Here is a 17,477-nt window from a genome sequence, read left to right as displayed (position 1 = left end):
TTAAAATCAAGGCAGCATAGGTGCTTTGAATTGACACCTAACTAAGTCCTGCTTAAGCAACAAGATAGTCTGCAATTACTTTGAAGATTAAGTAAAATAAGAATTTTAATCTAAAGACAGAACTAAATTATTAAAGAAGTTTTTAATTTTAGCAAGAGCAACTACAAACTAAAATGTTAAATGCCTTACCAAGAAATTTGTGATGTTGGGGATGAGATGCGATGTTCTTTCATTGCAGCTTTAACATACTTGAGCCAGATTTTCTGTTCCCTGTCCAAGGGGACATTGAGAGCCATTCTGGGAGATATGAGAGAAACAAGAAAATGGTGCCAGAGGTGATGACAGAAAGAAATGAGCGGAAAAGCACACTGGGCATTTTGGAAGTAGCTGTCAGCCTCACAAGAGTCTTCAAATGCCTGCTCAACTTGAACACATTCTTTAAATTTTCTGGGAAAGCAGATGACTGTAAACCTTCCATGTTTTTCCAGTTCTGTGCCTCATTTCTAAGCAACTCTAAGCAGTCTCCTTTGAAAATAAATAATGGATGAAACTTAGAAGAAAAGTTTTTCTTTGGAGTAAGCTCTAAAAGTACTCACAATCTTTGAAGACTTTGCTCACTGATAAGGCTTTACTCAAATAGGATGTAGTCATCCTACAAAGACTCTTTTCTGTAAGCTCCAAACAGATGGTCTGCAGAGTAGGTAAGCCCAAAGGATTTGTTTTTGTATTGTTAAATTACTTATATAACAATGTGCTGTAACATGAGATTTTTTACTCTGCAAGAAGTTCATTGTAGTGGCATAGAGATGCTCTGACTTGCAGTAGGAAGAAGGTGCAAAAGCAAAGTTTTGGTGTTAGAGGAACCCATGCTGCTGCTATTTGAGTAACTGAACAGGATGAAACAATGCACACCTCCTTTACTTTGTAGTCGCGAGGTGTTACTTGAAATCACTGCAGTTTAAGATTTACCTGATGCTGCCCTTTTTACAGGTGTTGTTTGTTTCTGACAAAAATGGCAATTTAATCAATGTGGAATATAAGTGATTTTGTCTGTGGGGTAGTTGGTATATTTTGCTTGCTCTTCCCTTCTTGTTCCTGTTTTCCCATTGGACAAGGAAGAATGTGTCTGAATTTTTATTTATATTTTTACTTGCTGGGGTGAGTGAATGCATAGAGATGAGAAGAGCTTCTTGGCAGGGCTTCCTTCTATTTCCTGTCATGTTTTGAATATAGCCTTCTCTTCCACTGACCTGTTTTTGCTAAGGAAAGTGTTCATATAAGTAACCCTCCCTTTTTCTACTAAAAATTAAATCTTTGCTATGCTGTGCTACTGGGCTCAATCTGCTGTGATGCATTCAGTTTAGTTCTGACTGTTCTCTAAGAAAGCCAAGAGATTTGTTTATTTTTCAATCTCCTTCCTGCTGTTGCAAAGTTACTGTTCTTCTGACTTTGATCTGCCTTTCAAAACAGAATGACAAATAGGTTCTTTGGGGAATGCTTTAAAGGACTTGTCACTTTTGGTTAGCAGATTGTAAACTCCTGGTTAAAAGGAGGAAAGGCTGGTTACAAGACTGTTTAATTAAAAACAGAACAAACCAACCAACCAAAACTAAAAAATAAAACCCATCCAAAACTTTGTGAGAATGAGATTTAGTGTAATTGATTACTGCTTCAACCAGTTAGAGCATGTATGTATGACAATTTTATTTTTCAGTTTGTCAGACTTGAATATGGCTTAAGAGTTTCTCTAGTTGATGGTATATCCAAGTATAGAAAAGAAATTAATTGTAAGTGATGACACTGAATGCAATTTCTTTGCCCAGCTGTGAGAACTGTAAATCTCAGTCGTCTGTCATATTTAAGGTACCAAAATAGCTGTATCTGTTAAGCACAGATTTGCTGCTATCACTCCTGGTGTAGCTTTACTCCTTCATGTAAAGGAGTTGGCAGCAGGTGTAAATATATATACAAACACTAGTAGAATATGGCATACATACTAAGAAGGGATTAAATTGTGTTGCAGGTCTTAGTCATGTTATTCTTTAATGCACTGCTACCAGTTACTCTTTGGGTTAATGTAGTGAGTGCCCTAGGAAAAACCACTGCATTTCAGGTTTAAGTTTTAGATTCATGTTAAGTTGCAGAAAGTTTGCAAAGAAAGGAATTCACCTCTCTTCATTACTGTCATTTACATATGATAATGTTGATATGATGTTGTTCAGTTGAATCATATACAGTAGTACAGTTTAGAATTGGCAAGTGTATATTAATATAAAAGTGCCTTTAGAAGAAAGTGGAGAGAAATGTCTGTGCTTAAGATAAGAATACCAAAGAATTAATTAAGAGACTAAGAAGTAAAAACCTTGAGTTTATGAATAGGAATACTGGGCATTTGAGCCCTTAAGAAATGAGCTTTCAGCTGGTTACACTTTTTTTTGGTATAAAAATGGGCCTTGGGGTAAAAATATGTATTGGGCCCAAATTCAGAATCTGTACCTCTAGCACACTTATGCCATTAAGATTATTCTTAATCTTGTATTATTCCTAGAGCTTTTTTTCCTAGAGCTGTCACAGGCACATACACACATATTCATATGAAAAACTGAATATATGTGTGTATATACACACGCACACAAATATATATATACATGTACATGCAGTGTTGGAAGTAATACAATGCTGACTCATTATCAGTGGATCAATAGTTGAATGTGAAAAATGATTCTTTGCATAAAAATACATTTCAATCACTGAATATTTGGCACGAAATCAGAGCTTTTTCTCTTTGAGTAGCATATGCTGAGCAACTACTGAACAGTTTGTGCTTGGAGGGAGGTAGCCTTCAGTCTTTGGAGGAAGCAACAACTGTTACACTTTGGCTGTGTTGCTTAGAATTTAACTTGAAATACATTTTATCTTCAGCTTTCTGTTTCTTTTTTTTTATTTCTCAGCAAATGCCTTTTTGAATTTGTGATACAAGTGTTGCAGATAGCTGTATCTTCAGCGCAGCCTCAGATACTGCATCACATTTAACGGCTGTTGGAGATGAACCAGTGCTAAGTAAATTGAATTAAGTTTCTGCTCTCCCTGTTTAGGTAACTAAACTAGTTACTAGTAAAACTGATAAGTGTGGCTGTTCATAATCTGTGTTCTGTTGTCTCTACAATGTTTTACAGCTAGTTAACAGGACTCAATAAGCTGTTACTTGCTTTTAGCAATAGTATTTCTTCTGTTGAGATTTGTACAGTAGTTACTGTTTGAGTGAAAGATACTGAATTGTGTACTGGAATTAAATCAGCAGGATAATTCTGCTAAAACATAAAAATAACAGCAAGGTACAAAATTTTTTCTCATGCCAGAAGAGAACAATAAGCTAACACATTCTGATTCAGGAATTCTGTACATGTTAGTTGTTTGATTATATTTCGGTTGCTTATGGATTGAGTGCTTCTTTCTGGAGTTTTTGCTAGCTCTAGCAAAGGCTTGGAACCTTAGAGAGTATTGTAGGAAAAGAAAAACCCAATGAAACTGCCACCGGAGTGAAAGAATACCAGAGGCTAGAAAGGTTTGATCAGTGCGAAGAAGAGATGGAACTCTTTAAAATAGGTATGATGCTGGTGTGAAGAGACGGACAAAAAGCACCTAGAAGCATGAAAGCAGGACAAATATAATGTGTTTTAAGTACTGAACTAGAGATTCAGTCCAGTGAGCATGCCATTTTGGGAAGAATGGTGAAAGATCAACCTAGTAATAGTAAACATGAACTCAGGAAGAAATACAAGAATGTCTAGAGAAAAGTTGTTTTCAGAGGAGTGATAATGAAGAGGTTGAGCTCTTCCACTGAGCAGAAAACAATGTAATTATTCTGCTATCTTAAAAGAATGGCATCAAAGCACTGACAGAGGCAAAAGCAAGCTCATAAGGGTAAGAAGTGATGTTTCATTATTTACCCTCCTGCTATTGGCACCACTCTTGCTTTGGATTTTCTTGCATTAGTAATAGCTGCTGCCAGGGGTCTGTTCCCATTGTGCTGTCAGGGTACAAAGCCTTTGGGGTTTGCTGCTTTATCCTGTTAGTGCTGTAACTGAGCTGCAGCAACTGGCATGGTTAGAGGTGCTAGTGGCACAGAAGAGCTTTTCATCTGCTGCTATGCTCTTATGCAGCAGGATCACCACATGCTGGGTTGAGGAATCAAGAACACCAGTGGCTGCTTGGCCTCTCTGGAATCTTTATCAGCCTTGAGAACTAGGACAGACTTAGATAGAGAGGACATGAATGGAGTTGTTTAAAGGACAAACTTTCTAGGTGTGTTCTTTCACCCCCTTTGTGACAGTCCAGCACTTAACAAGGCTCTTGAAAATACCCCATGGGTGGAGGGTGCATGTTTAATACCAGATTTACTTATTGAAGATGGTTCATGCCACATGGTATTTCTAGTTTGGAGTGATACAAAGTATACCAAAAACATAATATTATAATTAATGTAGCAATTGCAGAACACAGATCCTTCACAATACCAGGATGACTCCCTTTATTGGTCCTTAGGAAATACATCCTCACTGTCATCGTGTGAGGTGTCCTCAGGTGTCGAGAAGGAATGGGGAGGGTTAATCAGTTAAAGCCCATTGTTCTCTTTGAAATTCTTATGGCAGTTGTCTGGCTTTTATTGCTATGTATTCATTCTCCCCATACTGGCCTGGTCTTCATTCTTGCTGAAAAAGTACTGGTTGATCCACCTAAACTTTGATAGCCATTTATCCAAAACAAAGGCCACCCCGTGTTCCTTCTGAGTTGAGATAAAGTCATCTTTATAAGTGCTCTGGTTCATCTTTTCCTGAGCTTCAAAAGCACATCACCTTTTTCTGTGTTCTCTTGACCTTATTCCATATTTAGGACTTGTCACATCCATATGAAACCAATCCCAGAACCAGAAGTGCAAGAAAAATACATTTCTTCTTCAACAAACCCTTGGTGAGGTAGGGTTTAAAGCACAGCTTCTCTCTGAAACTATGCTCAGATTTCATGTATAACAGGGCACCCTTTTGCTGTATCATGTTTTTGTCTACTCCTATATAAGCAGTGTAGAAACTGCAATGCAAAGGAGGCTAAATAGATCCAAATTCAAGTTACTCAGAACTACTGTGAACAGATTATTCTTGCATTGACTTTTCAATGGAATTGCGCCGCTGTTCAGTTTTGCTCTGTGGGATTCTTTCTGTCCTCTGCCCTCCCCTGCCCAGTGCCAGTGCTCCTTTAATTGCTAATGATGTGAAAGGGCTTAAGTGTGTTTTCCTGTGTCACATGCATAAATTGGTGTTCTCTGCCATTCACTCTTCATCAGGGAGCTTGTTTGTCAGGAAAAGGTGCTTTAAATTCATGTAAATTTGGAAAGGATCACCTTACAACAAAAGAACACAGATTTTCCAACTATAAAACTCTACCTTTGAGGCAAGCAGAAGTTTACTTGCTTGTCAAATAGGCTCAAATTGCTGTGTGCAAATTCTGCATTTTCTAATGTAGGTAAGGTAAAGGTGATAAGTATTTCAGTTGATAGCTATTTTTTGCTGTTGGATATTCTTTAAAAAGACTAAGCTAGGCCATCATCCATGCTCGCTAAAAATTTAATTCTTTTGGGAAGCCTTCACTGTTGTGGTAAGTATAAAAGTATAGAGTATTTAAGATAATGCCTGTTTCTAAAAATTAATACTATATAATCATAGAGGAAGGAGAAATAAGAACTAAAATCCCATTGATCTGTTTTACTGTGTTTTTTTCACTGTGTAACTCTATCCCAGCAATTCAAATGCAGGTTCCTTTTTCCAGTGTGAATTCCTGGAAATGTAGAGCCAGAATATTTCTATTTTTTAAATATGTGCATAAAAATGTGTTTTAAGAATCTGTGCTTTAATTAAAGATTTTCAGGCAGCTGAGTGTGGTGTTTTTTCAGTGCACATGTGAGTCAGTCTGGTACAGAAATGATGGCTTTGTAATCATACTGGAAATAAAAGAGAAAAAAAACCTTCTGATTATTTTTAATTTTACACAGTTCACGTTTACACTTCTCACTATTCAGTATTTTGTATAAAATCAAATGCAATTTGCAGTATTTTAAAATGACACACAAATGCATATTGAATGAATTAATATTACAAGATAATATGAAGCTTTATCTTAAAAATACCTTCAGCAAAATAAACTTTCTGTCAATCCAAGTTAAAAAAATATGATTATAAATATACAGTTTAAAAATAATCAGGATGAACAGTACTGATTAGTCAAGAAATTTTAGACCTGAATAGCCTGTATATGAATTTACATATGACAGTCTGCAAACGATTAATATAAAAAATGCAGTACAACAAACTGGTGACCATCACATTTATGTTTTGGTTTTTTCCTATAATCTCTTACTGTTTTAAATCAGCAGTGCTTCCTCTATTGTCATACTAGGGCAAAAAGACAAGGCCTAGGTTAGTGTTTGAAATTTTTGATGCTGTAATGGAAACCAGCAGTTTTACCCAAGAAATTACAACTTTTGAGCATGTAGTATCTTTTGAGTTTAGAATTTGAGGAAGAATCCATATGTAACATATTTGAGAGAGGAAAGGATTTCTAAGAAGAATCTCCTAATTGATGATAGCAGGAGTAACTTCATTCAGCTGCTCTGTTGTACAGATATACAAAGGTGATGCAGCTGCCATAACACATTCCATTTTGGCACATAGTACTTCACAATTCAGAAACTATTTAGAAACTAAGAACTTCCTCACCCATGTCTGCTCTTCATTCTTGTACCTAAGACACATTTGGTATGGTATATTAGAAATGTTAGACAAAGTAATAAAAATTCGTTACAAACTAAGCATGCAATTATATGTAGCACAATGAGGTAATGAGTTAATTTTCCATATAAGGCTATTTGGAAAGCTCAGATGTAAAATCCCTTTGACACTTAGTGTTTTTCACTAAGATGGTGGTGGATGGGGTGTCCTGAAAGACATTGATGTTAAACATGCAGTTTTGGTTTAGCTAGAGTTGCTATTGTTTGTGCACTCGCATTATGCAAGTTTACTTTTGATGAACCTAGAAGTGCTAATTACTCTGCTGCTTACTTTAAATGAGGCAAATTCTGACTTGGAATTTGGAAGGGGTGAGAAACAGACAAATTATTTTTAGGTTAAAAAAAAAGATTCTAAAAGAAGTAGCTCAGCCAAACATAGTAAATATTACTAAATCTTTGTTCTGGTTTTCACTTCGTTATTTGCATTCCTTTTACCTTCCAAGATGAGACTTTTGTTCAAAAAGAAGCATAGGCTCATATTTGCACAACAGATCTACTATTGTGGTTACCTATATGTAAGCTTTTGCACAAAATGGCTTAGTAAAAAACCCACCCAACCAAAAAAAAAATCCAAACCACACAGCCTCCACTAAAAAATCCTAACCAAACAAACCAAACCCAAACCCCCCTAACTGAAATAATCCCAGAAAAACCAAATAACCTCTGCAAAACAAACAAAGCAACCCCATTGAAAGCCCAAGAAATTTTAATTGCCTTATCGGGATGAGATCAGTCCCTCTCTTTCAGATGCTTTTTATCTAGAAGAAAAGGGCGTGAAAAGGGAAGTTCAAGAAGAAAACAAAATACTTTAAATCTGAGCCTTCAGTGGTCCTTTATTTTGCATCAAACCTTTCTTTTTAATTTGTATTCATGTTTGCAAATTTTGACTATCTAAGCACATGGATGTTATTTGTAAGCTTACTTACTTCACATCCCATTTCCTCTCCAATTCATGATTCTTTTGTTAGAAAATGTTTTCAAACCACTGTGTAATATTCATATTGGCATTCAAAAATCATCAGCCTAACAGAAGGCTTAGTTTTCATTCAAAAGGATGCAGATTGAAACTAGTCACTGAACACTTATATTAATTGAAATTTCCCCCTCTCACCAAGGTAATCTGCATCTTTAAAAACTTCAGTTATTCCATTACTAACACTGTAGATTTCTCCATTTCTTCCACTTTGTACTGTAAGAGTCATTAAATCAACAGATAACTGATTCATAAGTAAGGCTAGGTGGTAACAGCCCTCATCTGAGGGATACACAGCTATAACCATCAGCTAGCTGGTGCACAAGAGTACATCAGTTTTGAAAAGTCATAATGTGAAAAGTAGTAGGAAAAAAAACACTGTAGTCCTGTGCAGGATAAAAATTTCAGTCTCAAGTAGATTCCTCTAAAAATTACACTGCTTTCTACCGGAGGTAAATTGTAGTTCTTAAAAGTGTTACCTGTCAAAATTTTTACCTGCTCCTGAATTTCACTACCTCAGTCGTATGGCACCCTTATTTTCCCTTTTTTTGTGTGTGCTGCACTCGTTAAGTGTCCCAAAGCACTGTCCATGTGTTATCAAGTGTACCGATGAAATCTGAGGGGGGATTCCTACCTTTTATATATGGTAATTTAAAGTTTCATGTAAAGAGCTTGATAGGAAAAGAAACAGTAATGACAATTCAATAAGACAGCACTGCTTTAAATGGTAGTGGTTTTCCTCCCCTTTAAAATCATACCAGGTTTAAAGCAGTTCTAACTAGTTCAAAGAGCAATTGGTTGTGAAGAACTAAAAAACCTCTTACTACTAAAAACAAATTAATCATTTACAATTAGTTTTTCCTAAATAAACCACACGACCTTTGACAATAAAGCACTCTTTGGTGGACAACAGTTACATTGTGTACTCAGTACTGCAGCTTCATAAAAAACTTTATACAAAGTAAGAAAGAACAGCCAATCAACACAGGAGAGTACCAATACTATTAGAAATAAAAGCTTTTGTGGTTGATTCTCAGACTCAAGTGAAGACTTCAGCCTGATCTGAACGCACAACACAGATTTATATACTTAAAAGCTCCCACCGTCTGGTGATCAGCAGCTAAGTGATTGCCATCACAATTCGTACACATGCATCATACATACGAGCAAGCCCTCTTTATAATAGAGAGCTTAAATATTTACACCTGAGTCTGAATGTACGTAGATTATGTTGGTTTTGAGAAAGTATTGGCATGGTAGAAAAAAGTCTACCAAGCATGTTGACAGTTTATTTTATTCTACAAATAAAAAAGAGATTGTTCTGTTTCATTTTTTACTGAAAAATAGAGCCAAAGTGAACTTCCTTGAATTGCATCAAGTCCCCTCTATATCCCCTTCACTCCTGAATATCCTCTTCAACACTGGTGGCTTATTCAAAATTCAACGCAATACTGTTCTATTCCTTGTGATGGACTGGCTGTTGAAATAAAACATATTTCAGGGAAAAAGTTAAACATTACTTAGTATGTAATTCAAGCAAACATTTCTGGCAAGGTAAAATGAGCAAAATGGTACTTCAAAGAAAGAAACAAAAAGTAAAAGTCACTCCATTTAGTAACACAGCAATACTGATTGTCAAGAATGCACAGATTGGTCTGATTACAGACAATATGAAGAAAATTCTGTTCCATACAGAAATGCAAAAGGGCACTCAAGAGTACCATAATTTAATTAGGCACATTTGTGTAAAGCATTACTTTTCTTTTTCTCCCTCTGAAGTATCAGACTGCAGGAAAAGTAGGAAGAACAGGATAGAAACATATTTTTTTAAAGCTAGGCTTAGATTACATATAGAAAAGTTCTGAAATGCTGCAGGTAGTTTACAGTATTTTAACAAGGGTATAGAAGACTACTTTGTAATACCTGGCAAAGCAAAGGCATTTGAGATTTTTAAAGTGTATTCCTCTTCATTGGCTTTTGTGATATTCCTCTATACAGCTTTCATACCTTTTCCCCATTATAATTTTTTGTAATAACTTTAACTACATTCCCTTAAGTACCTTTACCTATCAAAATGCCTTTACCACTTAGGATTTCATTTCTTATCAATTGCTTACTACAAATCAAAATTCTGTTCTGTGTGGTGACATGGAAAAGACCATTTAACTTGTATCTTATGACTCGGTTTGGATGTGAAGTATGCACCTTGTTAAAATACAGACATGAACTCAGTAACTGGCAAATTTACAAGGAAGATGTCTTATCTGGAGAAATAAGGGCATCCACAGAGAAATACTGGGGTATGGGCTAGAAATATGATTTCATGCAGCTCAAAACACAGATATTTGTTATGTCCATCAGTACTTTCTTTCATAGAAGGCAGCTCACATCTAAAGGTGCTCCACAAAGGAAAAGCAATGAGTGTTATATACAGGATTGAAATTCCCTATGTTCTCTTTAAAAAGCCAGGATAACGTTTTAGACGTAAATAGCTCTTATTGCTGAAAAATCATTCTGGAGACAATCCATAGTAGTGTCTCCAACAGTCTGAAGGATGAAATGACAAATGAATTCCCTAGCATCTGGGGGTGCAGATTATACTGCATTAAGATGGGTCCCGAGTGTGATTCACATACAAAAAGAATTGACTGATGTGACATAATGCAGTAAATGAGACTGATGTAAAAATGTTGCAAGATGTTTCCACTGGAATGTATCAGAAAGAAAAAGAATAAGGATATACAGTAATGTCAGTGAAGTTCAGTGAAAAAAACAAAGTCTTGACAGACAGATGGTGTTAGGGCAGGATGTCAATATTGTAGAAATAATTATTCTCTACTCGGCAATCCACTTGATCTGGATTAAGTTCAATGAATCTGAGTACTGTGAGGTAATGCAAACTGCTCATACTTCAAGCAGGTAAACTTAAATGAAAAGTTATGCTTAAAAGAAGACTGATACTTTTTCAAATGGTACAGGAAAATAAAAGGACACTTACAAGACTAACAACAAGGCACTGCATTCTAAATCCATTAAATTATATGGCCATACCACAAGACCCTTCAGAGGGACCAGACCCAATTAGCCCTCTCAGATTATAAAACAATTAAGACTTCTAGAATTAGGACAAATTTGATTATTGGATGGAAATATGAAATTAACTGAAACTTATTTGACCTCCAAAGTTAGAAGAAAAGAAACAGTATATGGTGAGGTGTTTGGGGTAGAACTTTTAGAAAGTCCATTAAAATATGAAGGAAGTAATTTATGAAGTTTGAGATTGACCTGGTCCTTGGCCTTCAGAGTCATACATCTGGCAATACACTTAAAGGACTTCTTATAAAATTAATGATATCTTCTGTGAGCTCTATTTTAGGGATGCTGTTTTTTTCTAAGGATAGATATTCACATCTCACACAATACAAATGTCAGCTTGGAGAAGTGCTTTCCAGGAACTGAAAATCTCTCTTCAGATTACATGCATGCATGAATGTAGATACAAAATGTTGCAAACAGGTTAAGTTAAAACTGGGAGAGGCATGAAGAATAAAAACAGCAGGCAGAATCCCATCAATTCTATTTGAACCAAAACTGACATGATAAAAATTGGGTAAAATGGAGAAAAAATCCAACCAACCAAAAGGAAAACCTGGAAAAATACCACTGATTTTAGTAAAATACCTGTTTCCTAGAAAAGGTCTTATTTTTTAATATGTTCAATAAATCAAAACAAGTCACAACTAAAATGTCTCTCAATAGGATTTACTGCACTCTACTGACTATTTCCACTGACTAACAGAGCAAATTTTTCCTAACTTTATTACCTTCAAGGTAACAGGAAGAAGAAAGAGAAAGAAGAACTCAGTGAGGAAAAAGCTGTGAAACAACTTAAATTTTCAGAGATATTTATGAATCAAGCCACATAACATAGGAAGTAGTTTTGTGCCATCTTTTACTCTTTCCAGTCAGCACCTGACAGACCCATTTTTCACTAAGAGTTTAAAACAAATTCCAGTAAATTGTAAGCAATGGGTATTGTTTTAAACTATGCTTTCAGAGTCATCTTTTATAATGATCTGGAGAGTTGCCACTGAGGGGTGTGATCACAGGCATACACAAAGATAAATTAGGAGTAGTCTGGCCATATGCTTCTGGGCCAAAAGGCACTTTGAGTCTTCCATAAATCTATTAGAATTTAGAATTTCATTAAGCTTTACCAAACAGGTTTACTTCACATTATCAGCCATGCTATCAGTAAAACAATCTCATACCAGTATACACATGCATTTATACACTTCACCTTCCCATAACCACTGCATTTCAGTTGTCTATTGAATTCTTCCTAGTTTTGAATTCATGCACTGACTAGTATATGACTTAATGCTGTGAGGCATTTTTCCGTCTCTCACTCCAGGCAAAGGGGTTTTCATGTTACCAAAATCCCTTGTCTTCAGTAATTCTCACTCACATTAAGAATTACTATTTAAAATTCTTGAACTTGGAAGACTGAGCAAGATAAATAAATTACTTAAGATGTAAGGTTCCAGATGTTCTCAGTACATGATACAAACCATTTAATTGTTTCTCACTTTCCATTGCTACGAGAAGGAGCTGAACTATGGCAAAGCTCCTGCCAGCAGTGGATAGAACAGCTGAAAGTATTTGCCTAGAAAACGGTTACAGGATCTGTAAAGAGGGTAACTCTCACCTTTTTAAACTTTTTTTTCTTGCAGCAGACCTGGTAGTTCTTTTAGTAATGTCTGTACTGTCAGAAATGCTAGGTTCAGAGGTTTTATTTTTCTGAACACTGGACTGCAGAGTTACTCTGTAAAGAGTAGGAAAAAAGAAAGATTATATAATTGGAAAGTTCCTAAAAACACTGAAAAGAGGGTGTTACAATAGAGCTAACAAGTATCAACTTTATACCTATTTTCTATTCCACCTGTGCAAGGTTCCAGCTGTGAAAGTATGCACTGTTTTACAGATTCTGACCTAGGGGTAACTTAGCTCTTACTCTTTATTCTCCTGCTATTAATAGACTCTAATTTTCAGTGGCTTCAGCGAGTCCAGTCATATGAGCAAATTACATTAGACTGGCAATCAAAACCTTCATTAAATAGTGCAAGTTACAGTCTGGTCAGTTAATACTCTGAAGAAACTACTTTCACAGAATCCTAGATATGAATACTGAATGCTAACTTTTGGAGCAAAAGTGAACAGGAATATATGGGGAGAATATACATTTCTATATTCATGTAACATACTCACCAAAAACAAAAATGGAAAAAACCTCCAATGTTTTCATTGTTTTATATGGGCTTCAGAATTAGAACATGTATTTGAGATAACACAATTTCATCTAAAATATATTCTTTATGCAGTAAAATTGATCAGCAACATTATTTTTACTATGCACCTCTTGATTGGCAAACAAATGCCTACATACCCACAAATTTCAAGTACTTTAAACTTCTACTTGAAAAAATCTCTCTTAATAGTTCAGCCTTGCAAAATATTATTACTTGATTTGCAAATGTTCAAACAAAACAGCCAGTTGCTCAGATAAGATACAAGGTTTCAGTGACAAGTACTATGAAAATGCAATGCAAATTCTCCTGTAAACACAGGACATTCAAAGTTGAAGGAATTGCTTTTACAGGAAGCATGAAAAACCACCCCCAGATACCTTCAACTTCATATCATACTTTAGACAAAACAAATTCTTCTAATGAAAATGTTTTCCTTGCATGCCCAAGGTGAAAACATTTAAAACCTGAAAGCTTATGTTTTAGTTTCTACTGTGATTGTGAAACAGTTTTTGCAAGTCCTAATATTGAAATTCTTTTTTCAGTGCCACAGGTGTCATACAGAATGAACAAATTCAGTCCTACTACACTTTTAACCAAGCACTAAAAACTACAGCAGTGGTGAGATAAGACTTGCATTATACCATTCATCTGTGCTGATAGAAACTTCTAGGAATGAACAGAAAAGCACGAGGTTATGCTTAACCTTGTAACATTCAGTCACTGAAATATAAACATGAACAGATCATGGCACATTCTGTTTTACTAGTGCTCATGCAGCCAGAAATATGGAAAAATCATGTTTTCTCCTTAAATACACACATTTGGTGTCTCTCTGCATAAAATGCATGCAATGTACATATAAAAGAAAGCAAAAGTTACTGGAATGCAATTCTTGTAATCTTTCTCTCATAAACACCCATTTTTCTAGACGCCAGAAGTTCAGAAAATGAATGTACATGGCTTATACCCATGTACGTATCTAACAGGAACTGAAATATGAGCCAGCAGTGTGCCCTGTCGCCCAGAAGGCCGCTAGTGTTCTGGGGACCATCAGGGAGATCACTGCCAGCAGGTCAGAGGAGGTGATCCTGCCCCTTTACTCAGCCCAGGGGAGGCACATCTGGAGTGCTGTGTCTAGTTTTGAGCTGCCCAGCACAAGAGAGACATGGAGGTCCTGGGGAGAGTCCAGTGGAAGGATGTGAAGATGATGAAGGGACTGGACATCTCTCTTTTGAGGAAAGCCTCAGGGAACTGGATCTGTTCAGCCTCCAGAAGAGATGACAGAGAGGACTTCATCATTGTCTGTCAGTATCTGAAGGCAGGCTGTCAAGAGCCAGGCTCTGCTTGGTGGTGCTGAGCAACAGGAGGCATTGGGCACAAATGGGTGTACAGGAAGTTCCACCTGAATGTGAAGAACTTCTGAACTTCTGAACCCAACACCCAAATTTCTTTACTGTGCAGGTGACTGAGCTCTGGAAGATTGTCCAGAGAGGTTGTCAAGTCTCCTGCACTGGAGATTTAAGAACCATTTGGATGCAATCCTGTGCCATATAGTCTGGGATGACTCTGCATGAGCAGGGAGGTTGGACCACATGACCCACTGCAGTCTATTTCAACATTTATGCATTCTGTGATTCTGTGAAGCATTATGAATTCTCAAGATAGCATTTTGAACAAACATTTAAATATTCATCTTTTCAGTATCATAAGGTAGCCCTTACTTCCCAAAAAATTTCATCTCTTCAAAACAAAGAAAGAAAATAATAGAAGCTCTAAGTGGAAATGTGACTTATAATAAAAATAGCCACTAGGAAACCAAAACAACCACAAAAACATCCTTGTAAATTTGCTGCATTTGCCAAAGGGAGATAACAAGATGCCTTATGGGATCAGCTCAGAGCCAGCTGTGAGCAAAGTAGAATCTTTAACATCATCTGCTCTTCAGTTGATATGTCATTTTTACATCTCAGATACATGCAACTTCACTGGGCTACTCTACAGGAAAGAATAATTGAAATCACTGTGAACAAAACATTTGCTAAATTATCACACAGACATTTTAAAATCAGACTAGAATTCTAGACATCCAAGGCTGATAGCACCTCAAGGAAAAGAGACAAGGTTTCATTTACACCACTGTCTGACAGGTTGTTGCAAATAAACACCCAAAACTGTCTTTGAGCCTCACAGCTGTCAGCTGAGGAGCAGCAACAGTGCTATCACAGCTTTTATTAGAATGCTACTGCATATATGTTAAAGGTGAGAGAAGAAACCAATGCATGGAATTTTAGTTTAGCACAATTACACTAACAACCTCACTTGATAGCAGGAGGTTCAATAGATAGGTTTTATAATGGATGTGAGATGAAGAAGTAGAGGTAGAGGAAAATTGTGTCAAAATGTCAGCATGAAAAACATATCCCAAACTATATTAGAGAAGTGTAAGATCTCAGGACACCTACCTTACTCCTTTGGAGCTGTTCACATAAAATAGTATGTCACACAACTTCCAGAAACACCAGCAAACCCATCTGACGTACACAAAGGTTTTCTAACTCAATGGATATGATAAACAAAAGAAAAAAACCAACCAACCACCACCAAAGCCCCACAAAAAATAAACAAAAAAAACCCAATCAAAAACTCCCAAAACCCTGCAGGCTATAGGATGTTGTAATAGTCACACTATTAAACATACATTTACATTCTAAGAATTTTTCATCTCAAATTAATCTGTAATAGAAACATCACTTGGTAGTTCTGATCCTAAATACATACCACAAATAGCAGACAAGTTCATAAAATGCTTTCTTATTCAAGCTAATATCTTGGTCTTTAAATAAATAAAGACCTGTTTGAATGGAACAGTGCTTGTGTAAGGAGCAGCAACTTTTAAATAACTCACAACTCTTATTCACCATTTAACTCAGTGCAAGGGCAGAACACAGGCACACCACCAGCACACAAAAACCCAAACTCCACAACCCGGGACAAAATCCACAAAACTTGAATTGCAATCAGTGTAATACACATTGGACAGAAACCAGTCCACACAAGCTTTTTTAAAATATGTGATTGCAGAATCCTAAGCAGAGATGAAGAAAAAAGAGGTTACACAGGTACATGTCTTCTCTATCTGCAAAAGGCATTTTAGTCTTGCCAACCAATCTGGGCAACCTGTCTTACAAGGTCTGTCAAGTGCAATACTGCTTTCTCCTTCATCACCTCATGATTGTTAAGAAAATAGACCTGAGACCTCTGCTACTCTTCCAAGTCATCGACAGGCAACAAATGACCAATAACTCCTCAGCATACAGGGCTCCAGCCAACACAACTGCCAGGCTAGCCCAGATTGATCCATGATCCTTATTGATAATTTGATCTCTTAAAACATGAGATATTAGCTGCAGAAAGAAGAGAAAGTTGGGCAAGTTTTTAAGAAAAGCCTAAGTGTTTTCTCTCCCTATACTTAAACCCACATTGTTAATCTTAAAAGTCAAGCAGCAGCACCAGTAATTGGAAATTCACAGCAAATGGGAATAACAAAATTGCTTGCATCACATCTACCAACATCAAACAGTCTTTTTTCATCTAGCAAGGAATAAGTGTTTCTAGTTTTTAGACAGAACACAGATACAGTAAGAGAAAGAAAGGATGATAGTTGACTGAAATTGATCTTATAGCACAGTACAGCAAAACAAAGCACAGATTGTTTCACCTCTTTAACCTGTGTTTTAAGCTTAGCTTTTTAGTATGTGTTCAGAAATCGGAGGTCTGACTTCCAGAGACCACCAAGAAAAGAAAGAGTGCTCCATTCACTGTAAAATTTTGAAAACACACCTCTCATATTATTTGGAATCATGCCTCTCAAGTAAGTTATTTGACAAGGTTAGGGGGAAAATTAAGCTGAAATTATCTTTATTTCTTTATAATTTCTTTCTCAAAAAGAACAGATTAAGATGACCTCAGTGAAGGCCAACTGAATAACTAACCTGTCCAAAGTCTCCCAGTTCTAATTCTATAGTTATCCAGTCACTTAGGTCAGCAGAAAGAGTTTCATGCTTTTTAAAAAAGTGCAGGCAAAAAGTTGCAAGGCCAAAGGTATGGATGACAGAAAATCTCAACCTTCATGCCTGTCAGGAGAGAAGGCCTATTCTTAATTAGTAAAAGACTTTCTGACCATTTTTTTAATCTGACAGCACCAAGATTTCAAGTATTCACCCAAAGTAATCATTCTGCTTTGAGGGTGGTGATGACAGAGGAGCTCCAGGGAGGCTCAGAAACAAGCAAACAAGCAAAAAGTTCATTTGCACTTTCTCACAGTTCTGTGTGCTGTTGGAATTTTATTTGACCA

General features: G+C 36.4%; 1 protein-coding gene across 3 annotated transcripts in view; it reads right to left on the bottom strand.

Moving 5' to 3' along the window:
- Positions 1-6,029: 6,029 nt before the first annotated feature.
- The window catches only part of CDC14B (cell division cycle 14B), a 43,894-nt gene continuing 32,446 nt past the window's right edge, over positions 6,030-17,477 (bottom strand). For 2 of the 3 annotated variants that reach the window (XR_009275929.1, XM_058823368.1), the window contains 2 exons: positions 12,523-12,639; positions 6,030-9,291 (listed from right to left, as the gene is read on the bottom strand). Coding sequence is in view for 2 of the 3 variants with exons in the window: in XM_058823368.1 (XP_058679351.1) it covers positions 9,255-9,291; positions 12,523-12,639 (154 nt within the window). In the remaining variant the exon portion in view is untranslated. The remainder of the gene's footprint in view (positions 9,292-12,522; positions 12,640-17,477) is intronic. The other variant, XM_058823369.1, reaches the window with a different exon arrangement.

Source organism: Ammospiza caudacuta, chromosome Z (assembly GCF_027887145.1).
Source record: "Ammospiza caudacuta isolate bAmmCau1 chromosome Z, bAmmCau1.pri, whole genome shotgun sequence".
Lineage (NCBI taxonomy): Eukaryota > Metazoa > Chordata > Aves > Passeriformes > Passerellidae > Ammospiza > Ammospiza caudacuta.
This window is presented reverse-complemented; position numbering and strand designations above follow the sequence as displayed.